Source organism: Macrosteles quadrilineatus, unplaced genomic scaffold (genome assembly GCF_028750875.1).
Source record: "Macrosteles quadrilineatus isolate MER2022 unplaced genomic scaffold, UCM_ALF_1.0 Scaffold_7__1_contigs__length_78375512, whole genome shotgun sequence".
Taxonomy (NCBI): Eukaryota; Metazoa; Arthropoda; class Insecta; order Hemiptera; family Cicadellidae; genus Macrosteles; species Macrosteles quadrilineatus.
In genome coordinates, this window is record NW_026542600.1 from 46,938,756 (window position 1) to 46,955,736 (window position 16,981).

At 36.0% G+C, this 16,981-nt stretch overlaps 1 protein-coding gene across 2 annotated transcripts in view; it reads right to left on the bottom strand.

Annotated features, from left to right (window-relative positions):
- The window catches only part of LOC128998734 (uncharacterized), a 41,328-nt gene that overhangs the window by 4,098 nt on the left and 20,249 nt on the right, over positions 1 to 16,981 (bottom strand). The window contains exons 9-14 of one of the 2 annotated variants that reach the window (XM_054425059.1): positions 16,586 to 16,699; positions 13,946 to 14,135; positions 6,226 to 6,495; positions 5,618 to 5,774; positions 3,731 to 3,846; positions 2,745 to 2,756 (exon numbers count right to left, since the gene is read on the bottom strand). In XM_054425059.1, the coding sequence (XP_054281034.1) occupies positions 2,745 to 2,756; positions 3,731 to 3,846; positions 5,618 to 5,774; positions 6,226 to 6,495; positions 13,946 to 14,135; positions 16,586 to 16,699 (859 nt within the window). The remainder of the gene's footprint in view (positions 1 to 2,744; positions 2,757 to 3,730; positions 3,847 to 5,617; positions 5,775 to 6,225; positions 6,496 to 13,945; positions 14,136 to 16,585; positions 16,700 to 16,981) is intronic. The other variant, XM_054425060.1, reaches the window with a different exon arrangement.

Consider the following 16,981-nt stretch of genomic DNA (forward strand, 5'->3'; position numbering starts at 1 on the left):
TAGCAAGGACACACTGCAGGTATGTCATGAATCAATATAAATGTATTAGAATTCATGAATATTTAAATGTATTCTGGCCAAACTCTTCCAGAAATATTGAATTTTGACTATACACAATGTGTATTGAAATAATTTTGTACAATTCAGTCTTGATCATCCCACCTAAACTGACTGACTTATGGTAGGATAAGCCAAAATATCGTAAGATAGGTAAAATAATAGTAACCATTGTAAACATGTAAAAACATCATTGAAACAATTTCTTTGTAATCAAACCCATTCAAAGGCCCTAAGTTTGTGTCTTCCAATGAAACCACTAACCTTTTTAAGCCATTATAACAAATTACCGTTTTAAAATCACTTCTAAGTCATAAATGTAATAAGTAACTGAAAAAGAAAAAGCACCACTAAAGCAACAACAGAATGTAAGATAAAGTGATATACGTCCACTCAAGAGCTAAGTGGACACTGTTAACAGAACTACTGAGACTTGCAGGGTAAAGACATATGGTTTGAGGGGTTGACAAGCAATGTGGAAGCAGTGAGACACAGTAAGAAAGTACAGTCAATTGCAGGTATATGAAGCTTGACGTGTATTTTCTCATTACAGTCAGAGAGGGCTAAGGAGGCTGTACCAGGGCCGGGGATAGCAGCTAGTAAGGGCTAGACCACTCTTTTGATGTTTGGCAGAAGCCGCCGCGCCAGGTAGTGGGGGGGTCGGTGGCCGCGTGACGTCACGTGGTTGCCTCGCCCTGCGCTTCTGCAATGAACCCCTTGTTTCTTTGCATTCAATGCGCTAAGTATGTAGTTCAGTTTTAATGTTAGCTGTGGTTAGAAGTGTTCTAAAGTCAAATAATATGTGACTGGCTGATAGTTTGTTTATGATTTTTATCTGTTTCCTATGAAATTATTGTTTGTAAAAACCCGGAGAATGTGTCACTGGCACAAAGATGAATCGCGATAGAATACCCGATTTGATCAATTGCAAAGACTGTAAAAGTAAAACAGAAATAAATGAAAAACTACAAACTGAAGTAGTAATCTTAAAACTGCAACTGAAATTAGCTAGACGAAAAAATAAAGTTTTAGCTAGCATAAAACCTAAGAATATCTTGCAGCTCTAATACAAAAGTTTACTAAATTGAATTTATTTAATTCTTTTTAGAGCGTTTGTAGTCGGTTGTATTTTTTTTTTACAAAAATAAATTATTTTATGATTTTCAGTGACTGTAGGCCTATAATTTGTTATATATTAATTACTTGAGGTTTTTCGATAAGCAAATATGTTTGAAACAATCAAAAGTGTCACAGAACAATCATTAGTTTTAAAACTGCTTGAGTTTTAAATTTAAAAAAGTGTTGATTTACATTTAAAAATGTTTGAGAACATGATAGGAAATTCTAATTAAATATTTATATCGCCACCCAAATAATTTTTTTTATTTTAACCTAATTTTAGTAAGCTCGTCTTGAAATTTTTTTAATTAAATAAACTTGAATATAATTTTGAATAGCAATATTACTATAGAAAAAACCAAATATATGTTTTTTTTTTTTCGAGAAACCATTAGGGAACACAAATAAATTGTTTATTTGGTTAAATATTTCATATTCTTTTCAAAAACATAATGAAAGTAACCACATGTTCAAAGTCTAGTACAACTCTTCGTACTTTGATCTTCAATAACAAATAGTAAATAACAATATTCGTATGAACAAGTTACACCATTCCATAGACAATTTAATTTCCTTTAAGAATGCCAGAGGTTAATAAAATAGGTCTTCAAATTTAGCGGGAATTTTAATTCGAAACAGGGCGCTTGCGCTGCCGAGCATTGCCATCATACTACAGTACAGGCACGGCTGACAACCACGTGACGTCACAGGGTGAATCGAGCAGGATGCAGGTACACCGGCGGAGTGGTCTAGCCCTTACTAGCTACTATCCCCGGCCCTGGGCTGTACCACTAGAGAGTGCAAGTGTCCAATCATACTACACAAAATAACTCGCTGTTTTAAGGTACTTGATCGTTCAAAGAAGGTCGGATGACCAAAGATCGGAAAAATCAAGACAACTGCAGTGAGTCTAACACCAGATTGAAATGTATATTGAATTTGCATCTCTAATCCCACTTTTCATAAGAATAGTTCTAGAAGTACTCTTTTTATTAAGTCAGATATTTATAAGTTACCTCATGGTCCAAGGACTACACCAGCCGTGCTTTTGTTACACTGATATAACTTAGGCTAACTAACATAATCTCATCTGATTCTCACTTCTCACATACTGCATGCTATTTACTACTCTATATTCAGCCAAGCACCATGTAAAAATTAAAATGAAAATTATTAAATAATTGGTACGGAGTGAGTTATGGGTTAGGGTTGTATAAAATATCGTTTTAAAAGATATTTTACTTTCAAGGAGCAAAAGAAAAATAGCTTAAAAAAATATGTGCAGTATCCTAAAATTCTTGATCAAGTTTCACTCTTTATTTGGTATATACAATTTTAACCAATAAAATCCAAGCACAAATAATTAAAGCCTGTTTTTTTAGTATGAAGAAAAACCAGGGATATATGCTCCCAAGATGCTTAAAGACAACTGCTATAAGATACTGATATAAGATAGTTTGCATCAAAGGGACAAATGGTTTAATTCACAATAAATTTTGGAATAAAGCCTGAAAACCTGAGAAATAACTGGCAGCATGCTGCTCAAGCACATTTAGCTAAATACTTACTGAATGAACATCCTAGCACAAAAAGAGAAAAAGTTCAATTACAGTATTACAAATACAGTAACATAGTATAATATGTGATTTCAAAAAAGCATTACAGACGTTTTAGCTAAGTAATACTCAACTACAATATAACTAAGGTTTTGTAAAATAAAACTGCAAATCTACAGACAACTGATAAGCACTAATGTTATCATTCAATCAATTGTTAAAGAGTCAAGTTAAGATTGAAACGGAAAGTTCTTGCAGCAAAAATCTTTTTTACTGTAAATATGTTTTTTAAGTAAATACTGTAACAAAACAGATGTGCGCTAGTGGTTACTGTTACTGTTAACAAACCCAAAGAACTGTATTGAATTTAAGAAGTATCATCTTTATTTTAGAGAATCTGTATGATAGCCTCACAAAGTTTACTAAGAATACAAATAAAACTAAACTATAAATAATAAGAGTACTACAATTCAACAGATAGTATGTCTTAATTTTATCGGCAACTTAAAAAACCGGTACTTTGGTATTATAAGGAGGGCACCCTTATACAGCGCACTGCAGCGGTTATGTTAGGTTGGGTTATCAATAGAAAGTATGACTCATCTGGTATCTTTCGATTCATAACGAAACAAGGAAAGTCCTACAAACATATTTATGATAACCCAACCTAACAAAACTGCCGCAGCGATCTGCAAAATATGTGGCCTCCGTATAGTACCAAAAATAATCTTTTATAGAATAGGGAGCTCATTACAGGAATAACAGGAAGTTCTCCGCAATATGCTAGCCTGACAACAGTTGCCACATGGAAACCTTGTATTCATCTCATCCTGTTAAAACTTGCGTCTCTACTTCAATAACTGTTCTAAGTATTGAAGTGCAAAATATAAACTTTTAACTAGATGAAATAAAAATTACATAGGTCAATGACTATGTAAATTATCACTGAGGCTGTTGTAGAGCCTAGTGGTTTATGGAAAGTTAGCAACGATCTTTACCTGTTCTAAGCCTCCAGAGTCCCCAACTTTAATGAGATGGTTGTTCATAAAATCCAGCGGAACTTCAGACGTGTCTCTAGCGTACATGAGTATGGAGAAAAGAGGAACTTCTTCACCTACAAACACACAACGGGTATATATTTAATGAATGTATTTAAGGTAACAAAATTACATTAGACAGGGTAGTAACTATAACATCAGACCCTACTAAATAGTGATGAACAATCAGCAAAGGGAAGTTTTAATACAGATAGGTCCACAAAACCAATTACAGTAGACTCCCTCTTATCCGGACTCCTCAGGACCGAGATTTCCAGTTAAACAGTCCCCAAAAACTCGTTAAAACAGACCGTTTAAATCCATACTGTATAAGCCAATAATGATTATTTATTACGTATTTAGACACTGGTTTAGATAAATGGTTTCAAATCTTTCTCACGAGAACAGTCGTTTCAGTACCGCCCACTTCCTGCCGATCTAGTCCAGTTAAACTGATGTGCTGATAAAAATTGTCCGGTTAAAGAGATGTAATTTCCACCGAGTGTAGTCCGGTTAAACCGATGTCCGGTTAAAAGGTGTCCGGATAAGAGGGAGTCTACTGTATGAAGTAAAAATAAAACTAGCCTAATAAATGTAATATAAATTGGACACAAAAACCTACTTTTTAAATATATATTATTATTAGTGGGCATACTTTTGATAGATACATATTTTAGCAGCTTTTATTGAGCATGGAAAAGTGCTTGAAGACACGTAAAATTTTTGGTTTCACAAGTTTTTGTTTTTGGATTGGTACTCTTGTCCTTTGTTAGAGGCATTTTATGGAATTGTTTAAAAAAGTAACTTGACATTTCAAATAGACATTAATTTATGATTAAGGATCCATGCACAACTAACACAACACATTCGTTGTGGTTGCTTGATAGCTGAAGGGGGAATAACCAATGCTCTGAGTGAGGATAAGTGAAATAAATTGTTTGGATCATGTCCTACCAAACATAAGAGCCTTCATGTAGTTTATAGTTATACTACAACTACAGTCCAGTGTTTGTGAAGTACAAGAAATATACAGGCAGCACTGTACAGTTTCTAACAGGTCCTGAGTACAGACAAATGCAGGGAAAAAGCTGGGACGGTAGACTACTGTGAACCTCGAACGAACAACGTATTACACGTCCTATGGATCTACACAATGTGCTGCTGGTGTGAGAAGGTCCCTTGTTGAAACGTTAGCCTTACATTGAGCAACGAGAGTTGGCATGTTTGTTTTTAAATTCGTTATGTCTCACCTTCAAATCCTAGGAGTCTGTCCTTTGCTACCAGTGCTGTCGGTCAAATTTTGTAAGAACAGGCCTGTTTTAAATGTTTTTTTTTGCATTTTATGGTAATTTTATTCATGCCGTACTGTCTTCTGTTAACAACTGATCAACTCTATAAGTACATGAACCTGATGACGGTGTTTTAACACCGAAACATGTCCTAAATTGATAGATTTTGTTCAGTTGTGACGGGATTACGTAAGTAATTTAGTCTTACATTATGTCCGACAGCTCAAGAGCTACAAACAAGGATTTTAATTCCTAAGATGTTAGGCTCTAGTCCAGGAGCGTTTTCACATTATTTCAGACTAGGCTTAAAGGGTTGCAGCATTATCAATTAGATAAAATCAATTGGTGATTGACAGGTTTTGAACCCTGGACCTTGGGGACTGAAATCCTGTGCTCTACCAATAGACCAGCTCACTACTCCATGGAAGTTGGCATGGTAGCGCCCAAAACAAGTCCTGCTCCCATGTGGTTATACATCAACATATTGGGTCAATCACTGCACAAGTTTGAGATAATATTTAGAACTTTACTGCTAGCATATGAACTACCGTATACTGACCATTTGTTGAAGCCTGATATAGGTCGAGGGCAGCAAGCATCATATGTAGCTTCACTGCCTCCATGATGTGCAGGTCCAAGTTGGGGTCTGTGTTGAGCAGGTGACTCAGGGTGTCCTCTCTCTCCTGTGTGCTGCGGTTACTGCTGCGTAGTAAAGCCTGCACACAAAAAAATCATACACATCTAGAGAGAAGCATAGGGGTTAACTCCATGACTCAGGGTGTCCTGTCTCTTGTGTGCTGCAGTTACTGCTGCATAATAAGGCTTGGGTACAAAAAATCATACATCTGGGTACGAAGCTGAGAGATAATTATAGGGTTTGGATCCATGGGTCTCAGATCAATAAATGGGATGATCACAACCATAAAGGGGCTTGAAACTGTGCAATTATGTTTATAAATATTCCTGACTTCTAAGGTTCATTGAAAAATATTTTTTAATGTGAGTTTGTACTTTATATAAATCATAGTTTCATTTTCAAACATTCAAAATATTTAGCATACCTCTTGTATTACACAGAACAAAAGTCACAGAAAAAACATTAACATAAAAAATAAAATTTGCTTTAAAAGCATCAATTGTGTTAAATTAGTGAAAAATAGTACTTACTGAAATATTATCCAGAGATTGCAAACAAATTTCCATGCCGCGAAGAATGTTGTTGCCAGAATACGGAAGGCCGTTAAACTTCCATTGTTGATACCATTGAGCCCCGGTGTTGTTTGCCTGGCTGATACGAGCCATGGCGCCGGCGCCATTTGGCACTGCTAGACCTTGTGCTAGAGTCTGGAACACAGCACTGCGCAATGCACAGTAATTGTCTCCTCGGATCTGGCGCAAATGTTGGTAGTTAAGTGAGTCAGCTATTTCTTTGTAACCCTGAAACATAAATGTTTTTAATGTTGATTATTGAGAATTGACAACATAATATATCCTTATCAAAATTAGATTATTAGATGTTCTCAAGGATTTGTTTAATATAATTGTCTACCTCAGAAAAATGCAATAAATCAAACTGATAAATAGACACTTCACTAACTGTAAACATCTCAGCACTTATGATTTGGTAAGGAACTGCCTAGTTTTTACCCCTGTTTTAATTTAACGGTAATCAATAAATATGTATTGTTTTTGTCAACTTTTACCCCTAAATTAAGCATAACAGCATTTGGTGAAATAACATTCACACAGTACAGTCTAGATTATCCAACTAAAAACTAGTTGCCGCAAGGTTTGTCTAGTTGTAAAGGGCGGGGCTTTGGCCCCGAAGTTCCGGGTTCAAATCTCGCCAAATACAAACGTATTTTATCTATGAATGCCACAACCCTCTAGGACTAGCCTAAAGTTATGAGTAAAATCTTTTCCAGTTAGGGCCTAGCGTCCTAGGATGGGACAAAAAAAGATCGGGTAACACAGAAAGTAACAAAACACAAACATTGTAAACATGTAAAAACTCATTAAATTAATGAGTGTCTCTATTATTTAACTTATTTGAGTCTCTTAAGTTTGTTTTTCATTGAAACCAACAAATTTTCCGTTTGGAAGCTATCATAACAAATATTTAAAAACAAAGTAAAATCACAATTGCTCGAACTATAACTAGATACTCATCAACTCAGCTACATGCCCCCATATAACTATCATGTGATTATTTTAAACTGGGAGAAATTGTCCTTTAGTTTGGTTTTAATTTCAGTTAAGAATGTGAATGGAGTTGAATGTTAATTGTAATATTTGGCATGTAAGAGTATTTTGTTGTTTATGTTAAGACTTGGTTTGAAAACTGCAAATAGACTTTGTCAATGATATGCAAATGTATCCTTATGGCAAATAAAGATTGATTGATTGATTGATTGATTGTGAGCAGTAGTAGTATAGTATCAGGATTTGATGAACTGTGTAGTATGCAAAACGCTGAAACTATTGGAAAGTACACTCAGTTGCCCAAAGCCTGGTATGTATCTACCAAATATAGGCATGGGTGGTGAAAGGGGCTTTCTTAACGCACCAGCTACGATGTTTAGTTTTACAATACAGAAAAAACACAATATTTCTTGACACTCAATCATTCTCGAATGGATAACATGAAAGGCTGGATAACCAATTGGATGATTGAAGCTCTACTACTGTACCATCAGTGGTGTAGTGGCACAGGAATGTATGGTAAGGGTTCTGCTTTTTAAAAAACCCCCCCTATTTAGTGAATTCCCCTTATAGGGAATAAGATATTACCATAGGTCTCTTGGTACGACCTGGACCCGGGAATGATTTACTTTCTAAATTTGATGTCCCCAAAGGTGCTATTATAATTCATTCAAAGTTAACTAAGCGATTCTTAGTCAAACAAACTTGTAATGCTTTTAATACTGTATAGTCACAAAACCCCAAGAAGACACTTCGCAGATGGGTTGAAAACGCTGTATTATACACAAAGTAAACGTTAGCGCTTCCTTATACTCATCCACTTACTAGAGAATAACTGTAAGTCCGCCTCAAAAAAGAAGACTTTTCATTAAATTTCATTTCACTCACCTGGCCCTAATCGACTTAGTAGGACTGTGCCCACAAAAAGTTATGCCGTGTCCCTGGCACGTAGGTGTGAACCACGCATTCGTGGAATACGCTCCGTAGGGACAACACTTAGTGAGTTTACATCTGACGTCACCAGGATTGAGGAGAGTTCACGACACCGGCCACGCTTCGGATCAAACTTGTTTGGTGTTCAGTTGTGAATGGTACTCAACAGCTTGCAATCTTGCATTTCTGACTGGCGTTTTGTTTGTTCCTAGCGATTTTTTATGGGTTTGTTAAGAGTTTAAGTGTCCTATGTCAGCGCCATTGGGAACACATGCTATTAAACTTCAAGACAGTGAAACTGCAAAGTTCCTGGAGTTGTAAGATGCTGAACGGTCACTGTAAGATGCAATCAATCAATGCACCTCTGAATACCCTTCAAGCATCCACTTTCTAACCAAAAATGTGTTTTCTTCTCTTTTCTAATTGGTTCACGTGACTGTCTGAACTTGTCGACTAGAAACTGAACTTAAAACTGCAAAATCCTCAACTATACACTCTGCAGATGTTGGCTTCTGAGGTTAAGTAAATCTAAAATATATAGTATGAAGCGTTGGTCGTATGAGCAGTCCTCATCTTACGACAGATGGTAAAATCATCCTCCCTACAGGTGTGGCTCACGAAAGTGTGTTGACAAGCATTTTTATTCACTTACAGTAGGATTGCAGCTTTTATGTAAGGGGTGAGGAAGATAAGTCTCAGGTAGCTGACAATTCGGTGGAAAACCAATGTTTTTGGAAAGGTATTATTTTAAGCTATATTTGACCCTTTCCTTCATTGTCCCTCACCGGGCACAAATGCCTTATTAGGGTTGTTTTACTTTAGCATAATTCAATTCCTAACACAACCAATGTTTTATTTGTAACAATGAAAATTATATCAATTAGAAGATAAAAGGTCTAGTAAAGAAGCTTGATTTGTTTTAGTGTTATTCTTTTTGTTGACCAATGAGTAACATAGTCTTAGTTCTAGTCCCTAGGGTTGGACTTCTTCTCAAACCTCTGCAGAGAGGAAGGTTTTTTACTCCCATCCTTTTTGTCTTCTAAAACTTATATCTTGGAAGGAGGATTCTAACCTGATGAGCTGTATGTTTGGCAAGTAATGTTGTAAACCCTTGGAGAGAACGAAACAGTGGATTTATTTCTTTTGGGCAGGAGGTTGATTCATACTAGATACTTCATCCAGAGCAAGAAGGAAGTTGGTGGTTATAGAAGGTCTAGTAGTTATAACAGAAGCATTATTTTATTTTGTGTGTCATAACAAAACAGCTCATTTTCAAAAATCCTAGGTACTGGGATGAATTAAAGCTTTAGTAAGACCTCATTTGCAATGAACATAACCAACCACAAATAACCATATGCCTAAGTCTGTATTTATGATTTGAAATAAAAATTATAAAATCAACTCATTATTATTTCTTTGTTATCATTTTGTAAAAAAAAAGAAGCTATCTAGATTGTTCTTATTGATCCCAGAACATTAACACGTTGAGTACGGACTACGTTATTTAACGTAGTGCATGACTGGCACACGCGGCGGACTAGGTTAAACTACGTAGCATTCCTAAATTTAAATTATAGATCCAGTGTGAGCTCAGCCTCACACGGGGAACGTTGTTTTACTTGCCGCTTGATGTGCCAGTTTTTTACTTCAATCCATTATAATTAGTTTTCAGATCCTACAATTTTTTAAAGGTGGTGGGGACTGTTTCAAATTTAGTGTAGTGTGGGGTTTTGTCATGGATTTAGAGAAATTGAATAGAATAACGATAATAACTTTAGGGTAGCATTGTGGAAGGAACCTAACCTTAAAATTGTGCTTTGTGCTTGACGCCTTGTTTGCGGTAATTTTTTATGGGGTATCCGGGTTTTTTGTCCCAGCTTTTTTCTTCCATTTGGCAATACTGAGGGTCTGCTAGATACAGATAGAATACAGATAGAACCCAGAACTTTTTGAAAGAATTTTTTGTCATAAATAAAATGAATTGGCACACCAGCAGTCACATCAATCACACGTGATTAGGTTTGGTTTACCATGCCTGCATATAGTAACCCTGAATGAAAAATAATTAATTGTTTCATAGGAAATAGAAGCTCACATAGATCCACTTATATATCCACTATTTTACGTAAAATTGTTGAATAAGAATAATGTTGGAACAAAGTATTTAGTGACATTGTCACTTATTAGTGGATCTGATTCTGTCACGTCAGGGTCCCTGACTGAAATCAGGCTGCTGTGGGGGACCTGTCCCATCAACAGTACGGCTTCAGGAAGGGACGATCAACAGTCGATGCTATATAGGAGGTAAAGCAAGCTGCAATGAGAGCTGAGGATTTGAACAACTCTCTCTGGGTTGTGCTGCTTGTTAAGCGTCAAACACATTTATTTCCGTGAGATGTTGTGATAAGCTAGATGCACTGAGAGCATCTTCTGCGTCCAGACATGCCTCATGTGCATCATAGAGGATTACTTTTGGTTTCGCCTTCTCATTTATGACACTACGGAAGGTTCTTGGATGATTGGATGATGAGTGCTCCTTCTGGTGCCGCTCAATCTTTGACTCGGCCCGGACCTCTGGATTGTCACCTAAGCCTCCTGAGGTCTAAACTAAAATACCTAAGAAAACCGTTTCAGTCAGGAATGCATATGACGTGGTGGCTTTGATAGCTACACTTTGAGCTGGCCCAGCTGAAACGGAACCAAGCTAAGCGTACCATCAACAGATGGATAGCAGACCCATGGTCTCTCGCTCGCTCTGAGCTAAAGTGAGATCATGATTCTGACCATTAAGCAGATTGACATCATCAAGGCTCACCTCTGTTGAGGGTGGGGGATATCAAAGTCTGATGTTAGGATCAGATCTTCCGTATGATGGACAGGGCCGCTAAGGTGGTTTATTCCAGGCACATAAGGCTTTGGATGTCTGTAGTCCAGTCCTGCAGGGGAGCGTGGGCAAAAACGCTCAATAAGTAGGTATACAGGGTGCGGCTCGTCCAGGGTATTCTTCGAACCAAGAAGCTTGACCTCAGGATACAGTCTAGGTAATAACAGAACTAAATGCCAGAAACCTCAGGAGCTCTGTGACAACTAAAAGAAGGGTTACAACAGTCCCAGGTCTCTGTCCAATAGAGTATAGGAGATTTTTTAGTGAGTAGTCTGATCTATTCAGGAGTCTCACACTGCAGGCTGGCCACTAGTGATAAGTCCAAATCTCAACACCGTCAAAAATTAAGTTTTTTTTTTTAACATTCAACTTATCACATGCCTTCTTTCCTTTTCATGAATGAAGTTGTTAATACAAACATTATTAATTTCTTTTCCTCTGTCTGCTCTCAAAATAAAATAATACAATATTCTGATGTCCTTACAGGGAAGCAATTTAAACTCGTTATTTTATTCCTCACTAATTGTTAAGATAAATTGCCATACGTTATTGGACACTAAATTGTTAAATTTGTATATCCTCAATACAACTTTTAAACTGGCAGCAATGGAGCAAACAGATCACCAATAACACTGACAAAACAAGTATATTATATTCTGAACTGCAACGGGCATCATAACTAATAATTCAACAACTAAGTTATGTATGCACAATACAGTTTCATATTAATGCTTATTAAACACAAATAAATATTGATCACTAAATGTTTGAATTGATCTTATATCCATGTTATTAAGTTAGTTTTCGGAATGTAATTTGTTTTAGTGTTTGTTGTTTATAAGATTATGTTTAAGCAAATTACCATAAAAATAGGGAATAAGCTATTACCGTAGGTCTCATGGTAAACATAGCCCCGGGATCGATTAACTTTTTTGTTTTGAGGTCCCCAGAGGCCAAAAACACCATCCGTTCAAATTCATATACATTACAGTCTCTATAATCTGGCTGTGCACTAATATGGCACGTTAAGTAATCCAGCACTGTGTGAGCGATGGCAGGTCAGGTCAATGCTCTTTGGTTTCATGTCCCTGCAAGCTCGGATGACTCACTGGGACGCCACACCATCAGTTGCTCAGTGCTTACCTTCTTGTGCTCTGGTTACACAGTAGGTCTACTTACTGTATTTCGTTCAGTTGACGTGTGTTAGTGTGGTTGAAATGTGCAGTTTTGTAAAAGTTTAGTGCGATGTTGGAAAAATTTAAAAATGGCTTTTAACAATTGATAAAAAGTATGAAATTCTAAAACTTTAAGAGAAAGGTGATAAGTTGTCTCATTTGGCCAAAGAATACAACGTAGGTCATGCAACAATACACGGAATTAAAAACAAAAAGGACAAAATTGAAAACCCTTGAAGCCAGGTGAGTTTCCCCAAGTAGAAGATACTATTTTTGCATGGTTCATGTAAAAAAGAATCAGACACAACTATTTAGGATGATATACTAATGGAAAAAGCCAAGTTCTTTTAAAAGAAATAATGAAAAAGGACAACTTTCGTGCAAGTGTAGGTTGGCTGGACAAGTTTAAAAGACGTTTTGGGATTAGACTGTTAAGTTTAACTGGTAAAAGACTGTTGTGCCAGGAGGTATCTATTGAGCCCTTTATAGCTTAACTCAAACAAACCGTTAAAGAAATGAACGTGACCCCTGATCAAGTATGTACTGCTGTTGAGAGTGGCTTGTTTTGGTGCATTTGCCCAAAAATAGTCCACAAAGCTTTGCCAGCGCACCTGACCGCAAGTTAGCAACACGGCAACGGTTCCATGTGTTTTAATTATGTAAATTTCCCCGTGGAATACAAAAACCAACCAAAATTATTGATGACCAAGACTCTCTTCAATGAATGATTTTATAACAGCTTTGCTTCATTAGTCCAAAACATTTTTTTAGAAAAAAAATGTTGCCCCTTAGAGCATTATTATTTTGCCTTGGGCATCCTGATGCAGATGAAATAAAGGATGGTAACATCTGTGCACTATTACCCCCCCCCCCCCAAAATGTTACCAATAAAAACGTGATCCAACCATAAAGACAACTTAAAAAAACTTTAAACTTAAAAAAAACATCTTTTGTATAGTATTTTGTGTTCTTTTTTGTCAAAAGAGGGAAGTGTGTTTATGCACTAAAGAACATTAACCTTAAAGACATTGTTTTAACTTAGCTAATGCAGTTAGCATGTGTTCTTTTTCTATGAACACATTTATTCAAACGATTTTGTGAACCAGCATGATCGAACCACGTGGACAAGGTTTTATGGGGTAAATTAGGGTTTCCCCATTTTTGACCCCCAAAATATAAAATGTTGCAATTTATTTCTTAAGTTCCTTTAACAAATTTATTTTTGAATTACCATGTTACTCTCACGGACAATAAAGAATCTATTGTAGTATGCTTCTATAGGGATATATTTGCAAATTTATTTATTTCATAATAAGGTACTGTCATAAAAACACTTTATTCTCTTCCCTGTAGCAAAAAACATAGCTTAAGTGCTCATTAAAATTAATGTTGTTTAAATGGAAAAAATCTGACGATTTCATGAGAATACTTAGGGAAAATTCAACCAAGTAAATGGAAATTTGAATTGTTTGCAGGTTTGATGCGGGTTTAAAGTGCGCTGGTAAAAAGAAAAAAAATCCAAAAATAATTCTAGACCAATGAAATGGAAACTAAAATTGTCTGTTACAAGCAATTAACCTACTAAAAATAACAGAAGAATGAAGGTGAAACAAAATAAATGATAGTTTAAAATGAAACCAAATCTAAAATATATTTTGGTACAGAACAACTACAGTAACAAACATTAACATACTCTGAGGATGGTGTGAGACTTGGGGGTGTTGCCAGTCCATTCTTGTTGTGCGTAAGACATGATGTCCAGACGATTGCCGATGTTGAGAGGTTTGAAGTGTGTGTCTGCGTTGTCTACCATTGGACTGTCGGGTTCACTGACACTACTGGTCATACTCCACATTTCAGCTCCGCTTTCACACGACTCTGACCTACACACAAACACACAAAACTGACAAAATATGTGTCTGGTCAAGATCAGGAAAGATATGTTGTTATTATAGTGCACTCCTGATTATTCGAGCCCTGGTTATCTGAGGTCGTTATGGGCCTTAACATACAGGGTGGATGAAAGTCCCAGGACGGTTAAATATTTCAAAAAGTAATAGAGTATCAAAACTTGGTACACAGTTACTGGGCATTAAGATCATTTTAACACATTATTCTAAGATGTGCTACCTCCTCAAGGGGACGGGCCCGAAAGGAGTCAGAAGAAATTCTTAAATGTCAGCATAGGATATGCAGATCAAAATAAAGGTCTTTTTAAGTAAAATAAAATGACGCAAACCCGAACTCAAACGGGCAACCATGTCAAAAATGACAGCTATTCAAATATGGCATTAAGGACAAAGAAGGTAATATTTTAGTACAGAAACAGGAAGTGGCCAACAGAATATGGAGAGAGCACTTTAAACAGTTGCTGAATGGGGAAGAAATCAATGAAGAAATCCCCAAATACTATGATGTACAGCCTCTTGTTGAAAATCCAACTATCGAAGCAGTAGAACAAGTTTTAAATTCCTGGAAGGATAAAAAATCTCCTGGAGAAGATGGTATGAAGAGGTAGTGTATCACCGAATCATGTGTTAAAATGATTTGAATGCCCAGTAATTGTGTACCAAATTTTGAAGGTCTATCTTTAATACTTTTTGAATTATTTTACCTTCCGGGAACTTTTTTTTACACCATGTATATTTCTATTTTCAGTCGGTAAACCAAGGCCTAATTACTTTATTTAGGAGTATGTTTCTATTGAAAGAAAATTAAAATAGTTATTTATTTGTGGTTTATTGAAACAAATACAGTACTTGAAATAACCATTAAGAAGTATTATTTTTACGTAAGAATGAACCGCAATAATCTTAAATATTAAAATCACATAGTACTAGTTTGGCCAGGCTACCGATGGCAAACTGGACGAGCCATCTGCAGTAGTTTGGCCAGGCTACCGATGGCAAACTGGACGAGCCATCTGCAGAACATAAACAATAGCCGTGTCAGTCTTCTTCATTACGATGTTTTGATGTAGACATGATTGTGTCTACCAAGATATAAATCAGGTCAAACTTAAACAAAATTCAATTTTATGCTTTTAAACTAAAGATCCGCATTATTGTTTTGTTTTAAATAATTTATTGGTTTAACATAATTCTAATAATACTATGTTTAAAGTTTTTCAATATGATTGAAGAAGTGTTGAACTTGTTTGTTGTGCTATTTTCTTTCTTTTATAATACTTCGTTATTTGAAAAAAATTACATTAAAAACACATTTTTTTTATTAACTAATTGTTGTTTAAAGATATATTTTACAAGACTTGTATTCGACTTCATTATAAGGCACTGTACTGTAACCCTAACCTCAAAATCTATGCGACCCACGTGTTATCCAAGATTCTTGGTAACCGAGTTAGTCTTGGTCCCAACAACCTCGGTCGGAAGAGTACTGTAGTGCCATTAATATTAGGTAATTAAGGCACTGAATTGTCTGGGTACCCGAGTGGTTATAGTGTTCACCTTCAAAGAGGCTATGAAAGTGCATAATTCTATTCAGGACCAAGATGCCATTTTGCTATTGGACTATCAATAATTATGCTATCTAACCAAAGGTCAGTGTTAGATAGTAACAAGACCAGGGTCCAAACCACAGGGTACAAAACCTGTGAATGAATTAGTGAGGGCTCTTTGTGTTGTTCTTAAGAGTTAAATTTTACTTAAAATATTAAAAGGGTAAAAAATCTTTATTTTTTTATGGTTATTCAAAACAGTTATCAATTTGAACAAGCCACCAGACTGTATTAAAAGTTAAATTTCCCAACAATATCATCAAAAAATGTACCACAGATGAGAAAAATACAGACAAAACCTTCAATGGTACACTTAAGTTGTGTCTAGCACCAGTCACTGGTGTCTAGAGCAAATTCTATTTGTCATCCCCTTCTGTTCTCCCCTTTGTCCCCCCTCGCCATCAGGGCCATTAAACAATCGCCGTTCAGGTTTTTCCTTGCTTGGTACAGATAGGCTACATTTCCGCCCCACTATTCAAGAGCTTAAAGCCCAACGTTGTCCCATAAGCTTGTATCCTCTGTATCTTACTTCTCTGTGAATGTACAAACACGAAAAATAAATAGCAGTAACAAGTACGTTGTTGAAAAGATAGAAAGATTATTATTAAAATTTGAGAGTTGTTCTTACACAAAACACATGAGAAAAGATGAAGAGGGAAATGAGATAACTGATAACAATGTGAGATGAAAGATAGGGTGGGTCCAATAAGCTACCTTCGCAATCCCAAGAACAACAAACATATTCTTTAGATCTGACTCACTTTGATCCATCTCTTAAATGGTGTTTACAATTCTAGGTTTTTACAAACGACTAACCTCATCAAATTGTTGCTGACATTATCCATGGGAGAGGGAGGGTATTCAAAACAACTGAACTGTGAGCCAGTGAGGGAAGTGGTTCCATATCCGCTCGAGTCTAGCTTGAAAGACCTGCAAAAGTACAATCCAGTGATACTTTACTAGTTCCGATTCCTTAGTTTAGCATTTATTCCTTAATAACAATCCTTGTATTGAATTGTAAACAAAACAGCCATTACTAACAATCTATATCCAGGTTTAGTGATATGCAACCTCAACTATACTAGAAACATACAACACAACAAAACTAGATGAAATCTTTCTTTTAAAAAAAGAAGAATTTTTGATGAACAATAATTATTTTATTCAAATCTTGATTTCAAATTTAGTAGGGATGGACGAGATTGGATTTTT